General features: G+C 59.9%; 7 protein-coding genes across 10 annotated transcripts; all 7 read right to left on the bottom strand.

Annotated features, from left to right (window-relative positions):
- Positions 1-482: 482 nt before the first annotated feature.
- On the bottom strand, positions 483-1,611 carry ABB37_07484 (putative mitochondrial hypothetical protein; the record flags this gene model as incomplete). 2 transcript variants are annotated; one of them, XM_015806140.1, is made up of 1 exon in its annotated part: positions 483-1,611. In XM_015806140.1, exon 1 carries the CDS (start codon positions 1,446-1,448, stop codon positions 483-485), a length of 966 nt encoding a protein of 321 aa, XP_015655062.1. In that variant the 5' UTR covers positions 1,449-1,611. The 2 variants fall into 2 exon arrangements, with proteins under 2 accessions (XP_015655062.1, XP_015655061.1); XM_015806139.1 differs by having other exon boundaries at positions 483-1,551.
- Positions 1,612-2,198: 587 nt separating this feature from the next.
- On the bottom strand, positions 2,199-5,839 carry ABB37_07485 (hypothetical protein; the record flags this gene model as incomplete). Its single annotated transcript, XM_015806141.1, has 1 exon — positions 2,199-5,839. Exon 1 carries the CDS (start codon positions 5,496-5,498, stop codon positions 2,199-2,201), a length of 3,300 nt encoding a protein of 1,099 aa, XP_015655063.1. The 5' UTR covers positions 5,499-5,839.
- Positions 5,840-6,428: 589 nt separating this feature from the next.
- On the bottom strand, positions 6,429-7,419 carry ABB37_07486 (putative mitochondrial mitochondrial RNA binding protein; the record flags this gene model as incomplete). Of its 2 annotated transcripts, none has more annotated exons than XM_015806143.1 (1): positions 6,429-7,419. In XM_015806143.1, the coding sequence occupies exon 1, from the start codon at positions 7,410-7,412 to the stop codon at positions 6,429-6,431; it is 984 nt and encodes a 327-aa protein (XP_015655065.1). In that variant the 5' UTR covers positions 7,413-7,419. The 2 variants fall into 2 exon arrangements, with proteins under 2 accessions (XP_015655065.1, XP_015655064.1); XM_015806142.1 differs by having other exon boundaries at positions 6,429-7,415.
- Positions 7,420-7,922: 503 nt separating this feature from the next.
- Positions 7,923-9,071, bottom strand: ABB37_07487 (hypothetical protein; the record flags this gene model as incomplete). The annotated part of the gene is made up of 1 exon (XM_015806144.1): positions 7,923-9,071. One exon carries the CDS (start codon positions 9,069-9,071, stop codon positions 7,923-7,925), a length of 1,149 nt encoding a protein of 382 aa, XP_015655066.1.
- Positions 9,072-9,709: 638 nt separating this feature from the next.
- ABB37_07488 (hypothetical protein) lies at positions 9,710-12,324 on the bottom strand (the record flags this gene model as incomplete). 2 transcript variants are annotated; one of them, XM_015806146.1, is made up of 1 exon in its annotated part: positions 9,710-12,324. In XM_015806146.1, the coding sequence occupies exon 1, from the start codon at positions 12,080-12,082 to the stop codon at positions 9,710-9,712; it is 2,373 nt and encodes a 790-aa protein (XP_015655068.1). In that variant the 5' UTR covers positions 12,083-12,324. The 2 variants fall into 2 exon arrangements, with proteins under 2 accessions (XP_015655068.1, XP_015655067.1); XM_015806145.1 differs by having other exon boundaries at positions 9,710-12,315.
- A 444-nt stretch (positions 12,325-12,768) lies between these two features.
- On the bottom strand, positions 12,769-15,078 carry ABB37_07489 (hypothetical protein; the record flags this gene model as incomplete). Its single annotated transcript, XM_015806147.1, has 1 exon — positions 12,769-15,078. Exon 1 carries the CDS (start codon positions 14,824-14,826, stop codon positions 12,769-12,771), a length of 2,058 nt encoding a protein of 685 aa, XP_015655069.1. The 5' UTR covers positions 14,827-15,078.
- A 360-nt stretch (positions 15,079-15,438) lies between these two features.
- ABB37_07490 (hypothetical protein) lies at positions 15,439-18,057 on the bottom strand (the record flags this gene model as incomplete). Its single annotated transcript, XM_015806148.1, has 1 exon — positions 15,439-18,057. Exon 1 carries the CDS (start codon positions 17,995-17,997, stop codon positions 15,439-15,441), a length of 2,559 nt encoding a protein of 852 aa, XP_015655070.1. The 5' UTR covers positions 17,998-18,057.
- Positions 18,058-18,543: the final 486 nt, after the last annotated feature.

An 18,543-nucleotide genomic window follows, 5' to 3' on the forward strand; every position in this document is an offset into this window, starting at 1 on the left:
CACACACACAAAAGGAGCGGTGTGCACAGAAGTAGAAAGGCAAGAGATCAGAGGGGCAACGCAGCCTTTGAGGAAGAAAAATAATTCAGTCTGCAGCAGACATACAGTCATCTAATACACCCGTTCACGCACACACACACACAAATAGCTTCTCTCCTCCTCTTGTTGCTGTTACGCGTTTAATGCTCTACACCGCCGTGAGCGCCCACGTCCCTGCGAGACAGGAGTGTAAGCGCTTTGAATCGCAACCCGAAGAAGGTGCAAACAACGATTTTCGGCCACATTTTACGCCGTTCTCGCTTCCGCGCGGCACCGTTGCCCTCGTTTTCCCTTTTAAAGATTGTAACCATCTGTTGCACAACGGGACAACACCGAAGCTCCTGACACATTCAATACACCCAACCACACAGTCGGCACACACGCTAGGGAGAAGAACAAACAAGCCAAACGAAGCAGCTCTTCCATTTCACTGTTTCATACGTCTACTCCGTGATGCCCTTCGGCCAGTGCCCGTAATAGCGGCAGTGCCGAATCTTCCACCACAACTCGCTGTGGTAATGCGGGTCCGTAAAGTCGGACTCGCGCAACTCCGCTCGCGCGCTGGACAGGCGAGACTGCCCTGGCGTCATCATCACCGGAGACATGTCCATGCCCTCGTGCTCGGGGTGGCGGTCGGAGAAGCGCTTCAGCCGCAGCCACGGATCGGTGCGTTCGCGCTCCTCGTCGGTGCGACCGTACACGTTCATGTCCCAGAAGGGCTTCTGATTCTTGATGCTGTGGAAGCCGCGCACGCACAGCCACAGCAGTACTAAGAAGGCCACGCCGTAAGTGCCGAAGGTGTGGTTCAAGTACTTGTCCGGACTTTCCTTCCAATGGGCGAAGAGGCGCCGGTGCCAGCGGCGGCGGTCTTTGCGGGTAAACTTGGTCGTCCCCTCCAGCTTACTGATATAGTACACCGCGTCGCGGTAGCTCGGGGCGTCCTGGGCAGCTGTCGGCATCACATCGGCAGGGATGATCACCCCACCGTTCTCGTCGATCTCATTTAACGCGTAAGTTTCAAAGTTGGTGACGTTTTTTAAGTAGTCCAGACCGGGCGCGCGCCACCGCACCACCTCGCCGTTGGGGAGGACGCGCTGGAGGTAAAATTTGTTTTCGCGGGTGCGGATGAGCGAGGTGTCCGTCTCGACCCCGGTGCGCACTGCACTGCCGAAGTGATTAACGTACGCCAGCGTCGTGACTGCAGGTCGGGGTGGGATGACGGTGCGGATGCGCGCACGTTGAATGGAATAGGCGCCACCTAAGGCGATATCGCCGACCAGAACGTTGCTGTCACTGCCACCGCTGCTGCTGCTGCTGCTGCTGCTGCTCGGGTGACAGACAGCAGCCACCGCTGCCGCTGCGCCACCTCGACGAAACAGCGTGTGGCAGGTGGTGGAAGATGGGCGCATGATACGTGTATCGAGGAAGGGAGGAGGCTCCTTCTTTTTCAAGTAGCTGGATAACTCTGTTGTAGCGGCAGAGTATTTTTTTCCTTGCTATGTGAATTGCATCTATTTGCGAAACAGAAAAAACAGAATAAAGCAAGCGTAAGCGGTTGCACGGCAACGCCACTTGTGAGGGACGAGAGGAAGCGAGAAAAAAACAAAGAAGGTGACGAGTTTAGCAGGAGAGCGAAGACACAGCAGTGGTGTGCACATGCAAAGCGTCGAGGCGCGCGAGGTTCGTCAGGAATTAGTTTTATTCCTTCGACAAACGCCAACAACAGCACGAAATGATCGCTTTTGCTTACATCATCTAGCAGGTGGCGGCCTGCTCACACGGAGTCCCTTTCCCTACAGCATTGAAAAATCGCGGCATTCGGAAACGCACAACAACTAGACACTGCTCGCTGCTGATCAGCATTTCCTTTTCTTTTATTTGGTAGTGGAGGTACAGTACAAGAGGGGCAACCTCATGGGGGTTCGTCCTCGATAAGCGGGGTGAGAACACGAAACGTGACACCACAGTAAACGGTGAGTACAAAGGGGATTCGAGTGAGGCAGCTTTACAGAAGAAAACAAGAACAAAGCGTGTGTGTGCTTGGAAACAAACACATGAACAAGACAAAACAGAATAATATATAATGTAACCTAAGCGGAAGAAAGCGGAAGAGAACCGTCAACGAAGCTCACCAACTTGGTCGCCTGTTTCTCGTCGCGTCATGCGGGAAGAGAGGCGGACGGAGCACAGCGGCGGGGCGTAACTTGCAAGTCTCCCGAAGGCGACATCTGCATGCGCGTCTGCGGGACACGCGGCGGTGTCGGATTTGCCGCACGGCCCCCGCGGCTGCTCGAGCGCACCCGCGCACGGTGAGACAGCCGCGGTGGTGGTGTCGTGACATCGTTTTGCGTCTGCCCCTGCTGCGACTGCGGAGGTCGCCGCGGCGTTGTCAGCGGGGAATTCTGCAGCTCACGCAGCCGCACGACCGGTGAGAGACGACTCGTGGGGGTCTGACGGAGCGTCTCAGGCGTCTCTGGTGACACGTGGCGAGGTGGGGTGCGGCAACAGCTCTCCTCACCCGCCGCTTCTCCGTTTGCGTGGGGATCGCCGGCGTACACAACGGTGCAGGTGAAAGGTTTCCCCTCGCGCTTCTTCTTCAATGATGAGTGTGGCTGCCGAGACACGAGGGAGGGATTGACGTTGTGCTGCCGCGGTGAGACGGACCCGAGCGTCGCTCGCGCGCTCATCAGCGGAGAGGTGAAATTGGGGGAAAGGATGCGCGGCACGCCAATGCGCTGCGGAGGGGAAGACGCGCGGGTGAGCTGTGGCTGCTGCTGCTGCTGTGATGGCGGTGATGCCGCGACTGCTGCGGAGGTGCTTCGCTGAGGTTTGTGGTACGCTTGCAGCGGCGCTGGCTGCGGTGACAAAAGAGTCGGAGGGGGAAGGGCCAACTCTGAACTCTGTGCCCTTGCGTCAGAGCTGCTAGAGGAGGAGGCAGCAGGCGACCTCGCCGTGTTGTCGCTTCGCTCATCTCGCGGGGTCGGCGTAGGGGACGGAGCAGTCGCCTGTCGCAACGCAAGTGGTCGTCCGTCGCTTCCTCTTCTGCTTCCTGTCTCACCCAGCATGGCAGCCGCTGCGGGAGAAGGCCGAGATGCGTTTTCCAACGCGGTATTGGTGTACCGGGACAGCGTCATGTGAGAGGCGCGCGCAAACGGCTCGCGTGTGGTAGAGAAGGGGGACAACTGGGACATGAGTTGCTGCTGCTGCTGCTCTTGTGTGGAAGCGAGATTCTCCCCTTCCTCAGTCCGAAGGCGTCCCAAAGATGACGAGGAAGGTACGACCTGCACCGTCTCCTGCTCTGCAGCTGGAGGTGATGAGACTGGCTTTTCTGGAGATGCATACTGTATCTCGTCTCGCCGCCACGAGTGCGCGTGACCACCGCCACTGCCTTCCGCTTCCGTCATCCCGCCTTCAACGATCTGCACTGGTAGAGCCGTCGTGCGGCGGACCTCCACGGCGTGCTCGACGGTGCCGCTTCTACCCCAACTGCACCTTCCGTGCTGTTGCTCGACGTCTTCGGCGTCGAACGGAATAGACGGCGACGGCGACGCGATGCGCCGCGAGGACGGTGCTTCTCCGTTTCGCGTTGTCGGTGGCGGCTCCAGTTCCATGGACGGCTCGTTGTGGCAGCCTGGCCATGTTTCTACGAGTGCAGGTGGCGAAGCAACACAGAGAGGTATCTGCAAACCGGTCGGTACGGCCACTGCAGCAGCACTGGTGCTCTGCGCTGCAACAGCCGCACTGTTTACCCCCGTGCGTGGTCGCCGAGTCGTGTACACGCGTCGCTGTCCGCGTGCGGTTCCGCCGGCACACGCCAGCTTCGGCCGCTGCACCTCGGCCGCTGCCGTTGACGCAGCCCCGTTGTCGGTCTTTGAGTTTGTGCTTCGCGTCGTTGGTTCAGGGACCGGTGTGACGACAGGATGGCCTTCGCCCAGCTTGCGCGGATGAGGGCTTTTGGCCTTCGTCGACAGCTGCGCCTGCGCCACGTTGAGTTCAAAAGGCGAACACAGTCGCAGTCGCGGACCGCCACCGCCACGGTCATCACCAAGACGAAGAGGAGCGGCTTCTACCTCAGTCGGCTCTGCAGCCGCTATCCCTGGTGCTTCCTTTTTTGCTTCTGCGGTGCTTTTCGAGATTGCCGGGCGTCGCGGAGACGGGGAGGCAGATGACGTACGAAGTGCAAGACGGAGCCCATGGAGAGAGGCGGCCGTTGACGCGGTGGCTGCCACGAGCGTGTCCGACGCACACGAGGAAGACGACGAGACAGAGACAGACACGGACACGGAGGGGGGCGTAAGGGGAATGCGTAGGCGCGTCGCGGCGCTGCGGACTCCACTGCTTCCGTTTCGCGGGAAGAAGAGCACAGCTCGTTGGAACGGCGAAGACGAGGAAACAAACGTGGCCGTGGCTGTTTCGTGGTGCGCGGGAGGGAGGTTGCCGTGGTGCTGGATGGACAGACCAGCTGCTTCGCGTTGCGTGTGCTTGCGCTGCGGGGGTGGCGCCGGTTTGTTGAAGTCGTCTACGCTCGGTTTGCAAGTATCAGGAAATGGATCGCTTTGGCTGCGTTGAACTTGCGGCGGGCGCTTAGGCGTGCCTGTATGAGGTGGCGGCACCTGAAGCTGCGTGGACAAAACGCGAAGCAGCGGCTGGCGTCTCCTCCCGACAACACGGCTCAAGTCGAGACACTTCTCTTCTTTCGTGGAACACCCCGATATCGCAGCGGTGGTGTCGAAGACGTCGTTGTGTAGTGGTGTCACAGCGGCGGAGAGCAGGGAAAGCTGGCGCGGCGGAGAGCCATTTGGCGTGCTTGACAACGGCACCGACTGCGCTGCGCTTTCCTCTTCTTCCACTTCGGCGCCACCAACGGCCAGGGAGCGCAGAGCAGCAATTTCACTCGCCAGAAACGAGTGCACGAAGTGATGCCGATCGACGAGGTGCAGCACCACCACGGCCTCGAAGGCACTCCATGAGACGTTTTCTGTGCCTTCCGCAAAGCGATCGGCGAAGGTTTTGGGGCATCCCGGTGCGCGGTGAAACACTCGCCCGCTGGGACTCCCACCGCCGCGGTAGCACGTCTCACCGAAGAAGTCGTTTTCCGCAAAGTGGTCGTTGCTCGCAAGTTCATCGGCGGCAGCGGGATCCGCAGATGGGTGGCGCACAGCACGTCCGCCTTCGTACGCGAGAGCTGCCTCCCACAAACTTTCTTGCGTGGTGGGCGTCTGCAGCTCTGCGGCCGCCTCTCGAATGGCGCCGTCGCCCTCGTTGCCGATAAAGAAACCGCGAAAGGTGCTGCGTCGGGCGAGGGCGTCGATGCAGGTGAGAAAACCGCCTTTCGTTAACGTCGGCGCAGGCGCACGCCCCTCAGCACCGTTGGCGTCCGCTTCCACGGTGGAGTACGAAATAAACAGACCCCACAGTCGCTTCCGCAGGGCGCGGGAGCTGGACGGAGTGATGTCCATTTGAATGTGACGGGATGCGTAATTTGTGTAGTTAACGGGACCCCTGCCACCACCACCTCCTTATAAAATGCGTCAAAAGAAAAAGAGAAGAAGAAAATACTCTAGGAAAACAAAAAAAAAAACGTTATTATGTAGGTGTGGGTGTGTGAAATAATCGAGGCAGAAGAAACAAACAAGCAAACAAACAAACAAAACAAGAACTCGCACTGCAAAAATCTATTTTAGAGAAACGAAGGAGAAGGCGCAAACTCCCACGCTCATCTGTTGTATTTCTCTTCGCCTTGCGTGGCCTGAGGAAAGTCAGCAGCAGCAACAGCGAGCTCAATGTGAAGCTTTGAGTCTGGCGCCCCCCAAAAAGAGAAGAAAAGCAAGGAGCAGCGAAGAAGAAATTCGGGTCGAAATACGAAAGAGTGAGAGCTTCGCAGCTCACATCTGAGTGGAGCGTGGAAACGAGAGAGCATTGCCATGACACTTTCCCTTGTTTTAAGATATTCACTACTTACGTAGAGAGAGAGAGCAACAGCGCTTTTCTCCATCTTCTTGAGGAATGGCTTTTGCCATCACGCAAGGAGTGATTTGCCATCATCTATTAACATAACCGTTTTAATACGTGGCTTCTGAGACGGTAAATTGCTTCGCAGAAGTATGATCGCACGTGCTTGTGTGCTTGTGACAACACCACTGTCTGTAGGATGAGAGTAGGGTGTGGGTGGAACCACACAACACGCAACGACTCCAGCCCTCCCCCCAAAAGTCCCCTCCTGCGTTGAAGCACATCAGCGAGGAGAATCTCTTCTTTTCTTTCTTTCGGCGCCCTCGCACCGATTTCGGAGAAGACTGGGAAAAAAAAGGCACCATCAAACCCAATTCACATACCGCACCCAATTTTTTTCTCCTCCCCTCCCAATTCCCGTTGAGTACACAACGGCTTTACTTGGCCAGCTGATTGGACTGCCAGCGACCAACACGGCTGCGACTGCGCTGCAGCACGCCACCAGAGCTGGACGGGCTCTGGAAGAACTTCAGCGGCAGCACCGCGGAGCGCATGGAAACACCCAGCTTGTCCATCTCCGACCACTGCACCGAGATGGGATTTAGTCCTTCCGCTGCCAGCGCATCCATGGACCTTTCAAACCCTTTCTGCACGAGCACATCCACCGAGAGATCGACGCCGTAAAAGGTGAAGAAGTGACATCCAGGCTCCAGGTACACCACCTTCAGCTGCTGATTGGTTTTGGCGAGCTGCTGCTGCAGCTGGTCCACCGCCAGTAGGCCGTGCTCGTCTTTCCACACCAGCAGGATGTTGTTGCCAGCGAAGCCGAAGTAGTCGCCCAGCGGGGGCGCGTCGCCCTCCTGCTCCAACGTCACCACCTCAAACGAACTCGCCCCAAAGCTGACCCCCTCCTCCGCCGCTTCGCCACCACTGCTGTTGCTGCCGGCGCAGAAAATATCGCGCAACACCTGGTGCGTCGCGGCGTTCGTACGCGGCCCGTGCCCGACGGCGATCCCCTGCGGCAGCACCACGATGTCACCGCTGTGGCAGCGGCAGGCGTCGTTGTCTTGCAGGTAGGGGGAGACGTTGGTGGGCCCGCCCGCGACGCGGACGTAGCGCATGGCATCGTGAAACTCCGTCGCGCGGTGCTCCATACCGGTGAGGGGCATGCCGAGTAAAACGGGACCGACGCAGGCGAGCTGATCTGCTACCCGCATCGACTCCACGCCGGGCCGCTCTGCCATGAGGTGCAGTTTGTCGACCAGGGTAGAGTGCTGGAGTGTTTTGTAGAAGTCACGAAATTGGCGATTGAGGACATCGCGGTTGATGATAATGCCGCTGGGGCCGGACGGGGGAATGCTACGGTAGTGTGGGGCTCGCACAAAGGCGTGCAGGGCCCGCAGCGAGGCAGTCGACTTCATCTCTTCCTACGTGAAGGCGGTGCATTTCGTTTGTGTGGCAAGAGACGGTGGAACGAAGAAAAGATAAAAGAGAACAATAATAATAATAATAGCAAAAGAATGAACGCGGCGCACACCACGAAATAGATCCCGTGATGTTGCCACCAGGGAATTTGATCAGGAGACTCCGTGTCCGGCAACAGCAGCACACCGTTCCTCCATACGTGCAGAGAAACTATGTTTCGCCTTCTCTCGTCTTGCGTGTTGTTTGTAGTTTTTGCGTCGTGCATCTATAGCGTGAAAAGAAACATAAATAAATCTAATTGATCATCGCGTTTCTTCACTTCCCCCCCCCCCCCCAAACTACAGACCGAAGGAAAAACACAGCACCAAAAAAGGTTGTAACGCTCTAAAGAAGAAAAAAAAGAAGGAGGATGACACGGTATAAACATCCATATGAGTGACTGCACACGCGTCGGTGGTCTCTTGGAAAGCGCATGAGTCAACCCGCCAAGCCATCATTTCTGCTTTCTAGTGCTCCACCGGGGGCGGCTCCCCAAGGTAGCGCCGAACAATGTAGCGGTGCACGTCCACGTTTTGAAAGTACCCCCGCCGCCACGCAGGCTTTGTCGACCGTCCTCCTGCCGCACACGTCGTGCACGAGTAGCAACGATGATACTCGGGGTCGCACGACGGCGAGGGCCTCAGATCGTACGCGTTATGCCACGTTCCAGGGGCGGTTGCCGTGGTAGCCGAACTAACCGAAGATGATTTCCCCTTCGCCGTTACCGCCTTCTCATTTTTCTTCTTTGGCGGCACCGGCCCGAGCGGCGGCACCACCACCACCTGCTCCTTTCCTTGAAACAACAGGTGTGGCACCACCACGGGATGCGATGGCGTGGCAAGGTGCAGTCGGATGTCCCGAACGGCTTCATCGACAATGCGCGCAGACGCGGCGCGGGCAGCCGGGTCGCTGCTGGGCTGCGGAGGTGATGGCTGCGTGGCGGTCGCACCCGGCTGCGGAGGGACACCCGTGGCGGCAGCAGAGGCGAGCGTCGACTGAGCCACCGCATCCGCACCGGCCGGCACGGGCCCTGCTGTGGAGAGCCACGTGACGTGGGGAAGCGAGGCGGCTGGCGCGGCCGTGACAGTCGCTGCGGGCAGCACGGTGCTGGCCCGTACAGACGCCAGTGGGGGAGAAGAGCTGCGGTTCGGGGAGGCGGTGAAGAAGGCGTTGGGTAGCGACTTGCGCGTGGCAGCGGCCGGTGCGTTGGCCGCGTCTGCCCCGCTTCCTGCCGTGGGAAGGGAGCTGAGGGAGGGGTAGCTTCTTTCGGCAGTGGACTTGAAGACGATCTTGCCCGCCACTTTCGCGGACGGCCACACCGTCTGTCCGGGCACCGGTGGGGAGGAGCTCCTTGCTGCGACGTCCGCAGGAGGATTGAGTGAGTCGTCCGAGGCGTGCTTGGCAGCGCCGGGCGACGGCGACTTCTTCTTGAGCTCCCACGGAGGCAGGGACTTCTTCGCACCCGTCTTCGGAGGGCCGAAGACGTCGGACATGTCCAACGCTACCCCTCCCGGCTTGACGACTTTTACGGCGGTTGAGGCGGCCGAGGGGGCGGGTGTGGCGGCCGGCGGTGCCGGGACCACAACACCTGGCGGAGGCGGAGGAACGAAGCTCATCGTTGCAGCTTGTCTTGCACGTGAGCCTATCAAACACAAGCAGAGAGGAGGAGAAAAGCGGTGCCGCAGTGCAGTGGAAGGAGAAAGAGACCAATAGGTGAACTGGACATCGGAAACAGCCCAATCATAATGATCTGCGCCAAAAAGGATGAGGTGAATTGGAGCCGTTCAGCTCGCTAATACTCAGCTGAAGTAATTCGACGCTTTCAGCACTAACGTGTTGCTCTCGTATTCCGTTGTTCTTTGTTGGGTTTTGTTGCTCGAGATGGAAGGGGAAAAAACAAACAAATGTGGCTGCTGCGAAAAGCAGATAGATCTGCTTCAAAGAGCGTCATTTTTTCAAGTCGCAGGATGCTAAAGGAAAAAGGAAGAAACCCCGCACTCGATCTATTTCTCTATGCTTGCGTTCTATCTCCACGTCAGCTCCAGAAAAAGAAAAAGAGGGAGGTCAGGCAATTCCGCGCGAGTGAAACAGAACGAAGGTTTGCTTACTAGCTGACTCGCGACAGGCAGCTGTGCACTGTTGTATTCTAAAATGGATTAAATCTGTCACACACACCTTCGTCGGACGTGCCAGCGTTTCCTACCTCCATCGACTCCACCACACACCCACACACACCATATATGTCGCTATCTATCTACTTCGCAGGGGCGGGTTGCGCTGATGTTGTGACGACTGTCGTAGTGGTCGTGGTAGTGGACGTCTTTGGCGTTGTCGCCGCCGCCACATGCTCCCTCTCCTTGACGCTGCTGGTGCGGGACTTGGCGGTTGCCGCGGAGGTCGCCGAGTGCGAGCGGCCGCGCTGCAGCGGCTCCACCTTCACCCTCGGCAGCCGCCCCCGACGACGCTCTTGCTTCATCAAGTCGATCGTGCGTAAGCTTGGTGAGGCTCCGTAGTAACGACGCTGGATGTAGTTGCCGACGTGCGGGTTCGTCCAGTTGAGTCCGTCGTCCACCGGGACAGTGGCCACCCCCGCGGCGGGTGAAAGCTTAGACGATTGGGCAGGTAGCGGAGGTGACGCTGCAGCTGGAGGTGCGGTGGTGGTGGTGGCCGCTGTCGCCGGTGGTGGTGGTGGTGGTGGTGGTGGTGGGTGTGTCACTGTTGCCGCATCAACCCCGGGGGGTGACACTGCAGGAACAACAGGAACAGGAGCAGGTGGAGGTGGAGGAGGCGGTGCAGTGGACAAAGGGCCCCCAACACCGAGTGTAGACGTGGTCGCCGCCGGAGGTGGAAGGGGAGCAGTGGTTGTGGTTGTGGGCAGCGGTGCCAGCGTTGGTGGCGGCCACGACGGGACGGCGGTTCCCGCAGCGTACGTCGAAAGACCGGCGGCGGTGGTCATGGGCGCCTGGGACGGAGGCGCTGCGCCGGTGGATGACGATGGAGGTTGCGACTGGCTGTAGGGGACTACATCCTCCGCCTTCACAGCAGGCAGCGTGGCCAAGATACGTTCCGCCTCGCCGGGCATGAACGTATTCAACTCGTTCTTTGCGGCTTGTATGAGCTGCAGCGTCGCCGCGATGTCGCGATCGTGCAGCGAGACGACTTCTCGCCGCTGCGCAAGACGCGCCTCCGCAGCGCTGCACCGCTCCTCCGCCTTCGCCAGCTGCTCCTGCAGCCGTCGCTGCTGCTCTGCGAAGTCCGCCCCGCCACCGCCAAAGACGGTGCTGCAGCGGCGCAGCACTGCCATGGTCTGCTGATCCCGCTGCTCGATGGCCTCCAGCTGCCGCTTCAGTCGGCTCGTCCGCTGCCCTACCGCGGCACGAAACTCGCGGTACGGCGTCGAGCCACACTCGTACCACGACGGGTCGTTAAACCGAAACTCATCCGCCGTCATGCCGACGTACTCGTCCTGATACCAGCACCGCACGGCGCCATCCGCGCTGGTGGACCAGACGACGAACCGAGACAGCTCGGCTGGGCAGGCGACGGTGGTCACCCAGCCCAGCGCCTGGTCCGTGATCTGCTGCCGCAGCTGCCCGGTCGCGGCGTCGAAGATGCCCATGGTGCCATCCGCCGAGCCGGAATAGACGCGGTCACCGACGTGGCACAAGGACAGGACGCGATCGCGGTGGGGGCGGTGCAGCGCGACCGCCTCACACGTGCGGATGTGCCAGCGCACCACCTGGCCAGAGGCGTCCCCCGACCACATAAGCTCGCCAACGCGGCATAGTGACAGAACACCTCCGCTGCGGGAGTGGAAGTACCCCGTCAGACGCATCGTGCCTTCACCGACATCCCACACCTTCACGGTGCAGTCGTCCGAACCGGAGACGACGGCGTTGCCTTCCGCGTAGAGGCAGCGCACCGCAGCTTGGTGCGGCGACTGGCTCGTGAAGAGGCTGACAAAGGACGAGTGGGCTGCCCGCCACTGCACAATGCGCTGATCTTCACTGCCCGAGTACACATAGCCGCCAAACTCCGCGAGACACGTGACGGCAGCCGTGTGCTTGCGTAGCACAGCCAGAAAGCCCCCGCTGGACGACGTGCTGACGGCCCCCACGGAGCTGTGGAGGAGATCGCCGCCTTCGTGCACCTCAATCGCGCCATTCGAGAGCCCAAGCCACACGTGTGTGCTGCAGTCGGCGATGGGCACGGCGAGGAGGTAGCGCACCTGCACAACGACCCGCACGGGGCTCTCCTCGCTTTGCTTCTTCAAAGCAGACGCACCGCTCCCTGGCAGCGTCTGACTTCCCGCGAGGACTCGGTTGGTAAGGTTGGAGAGAAGGCCCACTACAGAGGAGGCATTGACGAGAGCAGAAGCGCTGTTGGGAGGGGCAGCACCACCCGCAGCAGCCCCGGTGCCGTCCGCCTTTGTGGTGGCGAGAGCCGGCTCGAAGCGGCGTACAACTTCGCCTGTACGCGCGTTGCGCACCTCCACCTTGCCGTCCGACAAAGCGACCCACACGAGGTCGCCGGAGTTGGTGAGCGACAGCGGAGGGGCAGGGACGACGAGCGTACGGTCATTCACGACCAGCTCGGACGCCACCGACTGCTCTGGCTTGGCGGTCATTCCCTGTTTATAGGATGTAACAGGTTGTACACGTCAATGAAAAAGGGAAAACGAAACTTGTACGAGTAGGTGTAATGGAAAGGATGGGTGCGCTCTGTGCTCTCTGCTTTGCGCTTGAATGTGGTAAGGTCAACGCTTCCAGCCGCTCAACAAGCGAAAGAAAAACGAGGCGGCGGCCCTACAAGGGAAAGCAAGTAGGTGCGGCAGCAACACAGGTGTGTCAACGACGCCACTAGCAATGCTCATTCCAACCGAAGAAGAGAGCCGTGAAAAGGAAAAGAGAAAAAAAGAAACAGACAGTGAACAACGGAGCGAAGTCGCTTTCCTAGCCAACGCTAGAGCCGGATAAAACATCCATGAGATCAGCTTGGCAGTACACAGCACTGCAAAGCTGTGAGTGAAGTTTAAATGCCGGCGCCCCTGCACTTACCAAGAAAAGAAAGGCGACACATGACGGCGAGATACCAGCAGCCCGTTTCTTCTGTTCTCTCGGTGATTGTATCGCTGAGTACTGGAAGTGTGCGATAGTCACAACACCACGAACGCAATAGAAAAACACACGCACACACACAAGGAACTACAAGAGTCGCCAAATGCCCTTTATAAATCTAACTCGTCCCACTTTCTATGCAGCAGAGACCACGCGTTTCTCGTTTCTCGTTTCATTGTTCTTCTTTTCTCTATATTTAAAACGACATGCGACGCGCGCGTGGCGCTGCCGGCTTTGGGATCGGCGTATCGGGCGATGTCTTGGCGGTATCCGTGAGGGACAGCACCACCACCGTCGGCGGCTGCGGTGGCGTCGCCGTTATGGGAGACAAATACGGAGACGCTGATGACAAGGAGGAGGAGGTGGGACCGCTGCTCCTGCGCAGCAACGCCCCGAGCGTCTTCTTCGGACCTCCCGTCGCAGCAGCAGATGATGACGGCGGTGGCGGTGGCAACGCCCCGAGCACCGGCTCAAAGCTGTGACTGCGCGTCACCTGCGCTGTGGTGATCACACGAGTCGAGACGGAAGGGGAGCGCTCCGTCACTGGCACGGCAGTCGTCGTGGAGGGTGGTGGTGTGGGCACCACCGCTGGTGGTGGTGGTGGTGGCGGCACTGCTGCTGCTGCGGCAGCCTGCGGCGGAGCAGGAGGAAGAGATACCGGCGTCAGCGCAGAAATGAGAGAGGAGGTTGGAGGCGGGAGGGGCACGGCAGATGGCGGTAGCGACGGGAGCGGTGTCGTGCCAGGCGGCAGTTGTATTTGCTGGATAGAGACAGGCGGGGCGGCGGCTAAGGGACCAGCAAGTGACTGAACTGCCGGGACGGTTGACGGCGGCAGCACCGCTGGCAATACGCTGGGCACACCAGCGACGGTAACGGGGGGAATGGATTGGGCAAGGGCGGGTTGGTTACGGCGGGCCGTCTGCAGCGCCTCCGTCAGCTTCGCCAGCTGCTGTTGCAGGAGGCTCAGCACCTGCGTCTTGCGCCCCACCACCGCCTCAATCGAGCGCGTCTCCTCCTCCGCCTTGTCACACTTCTTCTGCGTCTGCTTCAGCTTCGAGTCCTGCAGCCAGTAACGCGCGGCAGCAGTCTCGTTGCCCTCGCCGAAGCCGTCCAGAAACGACTGCACTGCATCGTCAGATCCGCTGGACAGCACGACGAGCTCAGACGCCTCGCGGTGCTGCTCCAGCAGTTCCTCGTTCGCCTGCAGGTTGGGCCGCTGCGTGGTGTAGTACCACCGCATGTCCAAGAAGCCTTCGCGGTCAGACGTCATAGGCTGGTGTTCATCGTGGTGCCAGCAGCGCACGGTGTTGTCCGCGCTCCCCGACCAAACAAAGTACCGATTCACCTCCACCGCGCAGGTGATGGAGAAGACATTGCTGCCCAGGTGGTCGTCCAGACGCGACACCACTGTGCAGTCATTGGCGCTAAACACGCAGATGCGCCCCTCCGCGCTGCCGGCGTAGACACGCGAACCGACTTTGCGGAGACTCGTCACGCGACTCGTCAGCTGACGACACACCAACAGCGCCAAACCGTCTTTGAGGCGCCACACCGCAATCGCGCCGCTGTGATCGCCGGACCACATCGCCGTCCCCACCCGGCATAGCGCCGAAACCCCGCCGCTCTCGCGGTGCAGATGACCGTACTGTTGCAAGCAGCCCCCGCTCGCCACGTCCCACACACGAATCGTGTTGTCATCCGATCCACTCACCAAGGCGTTGCCCTCTGCGTAGAGGCAGCGAATGTAGTTGGCGTGTCCGGTCAGCACACGCAGCAGCTGGCCGTCGTGCACGCGCCACTGCGTGATGGTGAAGTCGGTGGAGCCGGCGTACACGACTGCACCGCGGTACTGTGTGAGGCAGTAGACGCCGGAGAGGTGTTTGCTGAGGTGGCGGCGCAGCACATAAGCCTCCGTGTACACCTCAATGGCCCCAGAGCTCAGCCCCAGCCACATCTGTGCTTCTTGATGGAGGACGTCGAACACGGAGAGCACGCACCACACCTTCGTTTTCTGCTGCCGAGTGTGCGATGCGGCGAACTCGTGGATCGCCTGGCCGGTGTGTGCGTCGCGCACCTCCACCCGGCCGTCTTGCAGAGCGAGCCAGATGGTGCTGTTGTAGCTGGCGGCCACAGCCACCACAGCGCTCTTAGCGTGGAAGCATTTTGTGTCCGCGTACACTGCATCTCTAAGCGGACCGTGTGAGTAACCGCCCCTGGATTGCACCGCCGGAGAGGAAGTAATTCCAATGGGCATGATGACAAGGGGAGACGATGGGTGTGGACGGGTGCGTTCAACTCCAAGTGCAAAGCTCTATTGGAGGAGGTGTTCGAAGCCTTCTCCTGTATTCTTTTTTTTTTGAGGGAGTCTATCGGTGCTTGTGTCTATCGGATTTATGTAGATGTGCGTAAAAGTGAGGATGGGGTGTGAAAATACAGATGCTCTTAGTTCGCCCGCTTTTCTTTCTTCTGAAAAACAAATGATTGCTGTCGTCCACGGTTCAGTCGCTACGTCGCGCAACACAGGACTCAGAAACGTCATGGGGAGGGGGAGAAAGCAAGAGATAGAGAGAGAGAGAGGCTTTAAGGCACGCTATATGGGGCAATGATTATTTATTGGGAGGTTATCAACAGAGGCGCATAAACGAAGTGATATGCAGGCGTCTTCACGTCCCTTGCACCTCCCTTTCATCAACTACGCCGCGTTTTTATGAGCTACGCCTTTATCCAGAGAAAAGTCGCTTCTTCGTTTGTAATTATCCAGATCACCTTCGACTCACGCCGCCGTATAATAATGACGTCAGTAGACAAATGACAAAGTTATGGCCACCGACGCTCAGCAGGGGAGAAACCTTTCCCAGTCCCTTTTTCAATTCGATTCACGGTTGCGGCGAGGCGGGTTCGGCGGGACGTAGTTGTACTCACTTCGCGTGTACGCCTGCGGATTGTAACCCTGCCCGGGCACCACAACACGGCCGCCGCGGTCAATCAGCGGCGACGCCCAGTCGGGGTTGTCCGTGCTGACGACTTCCTTGTCCACCACCACCAGCACACGCACCACATCCACAACGAGAAGTGCGACGTAGCCGTCGTGGCACAGCTCCGGGGCGAGGAAGAAGCGCGTAAAGAAGGGCAGCGCCGTCAGCGCGGGCTCGCGCATCACCGTACGCAGCAACATCGAGGGAGAGGCGGGGGCGCTGTTGGTCTTGACGGCATCACCCGCCACAGGGTCAACGTACAACGGCGCCGGCACAGAAATCAACGTTCCATGCTTCATCACCTGCCGACCCGCACTCACAGCTGGAGGCTTCACCTCCGGCGTGGTTGTGGACAGCGTTGGTGCTGTGGTCGCTGCTGGTGCCGGTGCCGCATCGGCATACGCCATCGACGCTGGACACAGCCGGCGGTAAAGCTCGCCAGGGTCGTAGCAATGAAAGACAACGAAGTCGTCGATGATGTTCGGTTTGCCAAGCAGCTTGTTAGCCACCATGCGGGCCTCGCGCTGAGTAATCTCTAATAGATCTCCATGGAAGCCGCGCAACATGCGGTTCATGGGCGGCGGCGGCGGTGGTGGTTGCGGTGAACTCGCACCCCCGCCGGCCCCAGAGGTGACGGAGACGCTGAAGGCCGCGCCGCTATCGGCGTTGACGATGCGGCCGGCTCGATTGCGCGTTGTCTGTCCGTTGTTGCGCACGGCACGGTGGTGGTTGCCGAGGTGCAGCCGCCGGTGCTTCGCGCTGCGTAGCGTCTCGGCCAGACGGCGCACAAACTTCGGGTCCTCGTCAGCGGTGCAGTCGCGGACCTTGTGGTGATGCAGCTGATCGAGCGCGTTGTTGTTGATCGAGTCGATCACCGTGAGCAGCTCGCTGAGCGGGAGGGACGTCGCCCCGGGTGCGCCGCGGTAGTGGTTGTGCGGCCAGCACATCGGGTCCGCCGTCGCCGCGGTGGGTGTACTGGAGGCGCCGCCCTGTGGCAGCTCGTGCGCGGTCTGCGGGGGCGCGACGGGTGGGGTGGCACGGGCCAGCGCGGGCGATTGCCGAGTTGCTGCCTGCGCCTCTTCGAGAGAGAGCTGCATAACGTACGCGAGCACCTCGTCGTCGCTCATGCCGGCCAGGTTAGCCGGCGGCTCTGTGGCAGAGGAACGCAGGCCGTGGGAGCCGTTCATGCGACTCCCCGACCCACTCGCGGTGTGGTTGCCGCCTTCCCCTCCTTCATCCTCGTCATCCTCGGCATTTCCAGCACCGTGGAGGCGCCGTTCCGCGCCGTGTACGTCGATGGTGTAGAGGCGCAGCTGCAGGAGCGGGTTGTGCGCGTTGATGATGGGGTCGCCCACACGCGGCAGCAGCGGCGGCGACGGTGGCGGCGGGGTAGGCGAAGGCGCGAAGGCGGGACTGTTGCCCGCGGACGTTCCCGATGTTTGGTTCGATGTGGTCCGTCGATGGGGCGTGGGGGCTGCGGTGGCGGTGGCGGTGGCGCCGACGAAAAGCGCCCGGCCAACCTGTGGCGGCATCAGCGATATCGGCGACGGCGGCACGTTCGGCGACGTGTCGCGTGCGCTGTCGGTGGCAGCCTGGATCGGCGTCGTGACCGCGGAAGCGGTTGAGCGGGGCAGCTGCGCCGGCGGCGGCGAGGCGGCCGACACGAACGGCGGGGACGCAGCATCGGAAGAGTGCGGGGAGGAAAAGAAATCGAATCTCCCGTCATGCAGCGCAACGGTGAACATGCCCGTGGCCTTGTCTTCCACGTCTGCCAGCTCCTGAAAGTGCCACTCGCGGTGCGCGTCTAGCACGTACACGCGCCGCTCCTGAAAGAAGCGCTCGTAGGCAGACATGGGCACCCAGTCACTGCGCCGCGGGTGAGCCGCAAAGGAACGCAGACGGCCCTCGACAACCCTTGCTGTCGAAGAGGACGGTGCCGTGATCGGAGAAGGGATGAGACTTTCGGACTGACTCATGCACACGTCGGGCGGCGGCCGGGGAAACAACGGTGCGGTGCACAGAAGGTTGCCACCACGCAAGTCGCGCACGTCCTGATGAAGGTACGCGAGTTGGCGCCACCAGACACTATCCCGTTCGTGCAGCACCACCCACAGCGAGCGACACGTCTGGCCCAGCGCAACAACGTCTACATAGGAAAGGAACTCGGTGAGGAGGTCCCAGCAGTCTGGCGGCAGGCGCAGCATGCACGCGCTCTCCTCGTTGTATTTCTCCGCGACGCGGCGAAATTCTTCGCGGACGTCGGACGACGTGGCGTCGTTGGCGGTCACCGCCGCCGCTGCTGGTGCACCTGATCCTACGTTAAGGGGTGAGGCGACAGCGGAGGAGGAGGTCGAGGTGCCGGTGCGGTGTCTGCCAATGTGGCCCTCCGTCACCGGGGAGGAAGTGACAGACTTGGCCGCCGTGGACAGACGCGAGGCCCAAGTGGACATTTTCTATTTTGAATTATGATGATGATGACGTCAACGTATGACGAAGTAAGACCAGCAGACTCCAGTAATAACAATAATAATAGTGAAAATAGTAACAAGGAGATGAGGGAATAGGGTAGCGGCTGCACTTAATGTCGAGCTAGGGAGAAGTGACGAGTCGGCACCATAGAAAACGGGTGTTCATGAGATTACTGTACGGAGTAGACGCCTCTATTATCCTGTGCTTTTCAATCTCCATACGAAAGCACAAATGCGAGAGCTGAGAAGGCTTGCAGAGGCAGTGAGAGTAATCTGACAAAATAGTGGAGCGTTCCAGAAAAAAGAAAAAGCGGGCCTCGTGTGAGGAGGAAACTGGCCGGTAGACATGTCACCCGCAAAAACGAAAAGGCAGCGCCTCGTCTTGAAAGACACACCAAATCAACCTTCTCCGGCGCCTCGCCACGATTTCTTTCTTCACGTCCTCACCGCGTCGCAGGCGCCAAAGAAGTCTGCGCGTATCGCAATACACGGCTGTGAAATGGGTGGCAGGGCAAGTATTATCTTTGT

The sequence above is a fragment of the Leptomonas pyrrhocoris genome, assembly GCF_001293395.1.
Source record: "Leptomonas pyrrhocoris isolate H10 chromosome Unknown, whole genome shotgun sequence".
NCBI lineage: Eukaryota > Euglenozoa > Kinetoplastea > Trypanosomatida > Trypanosomatidae > Leptomonas > Leptomonas pyrrhocoris.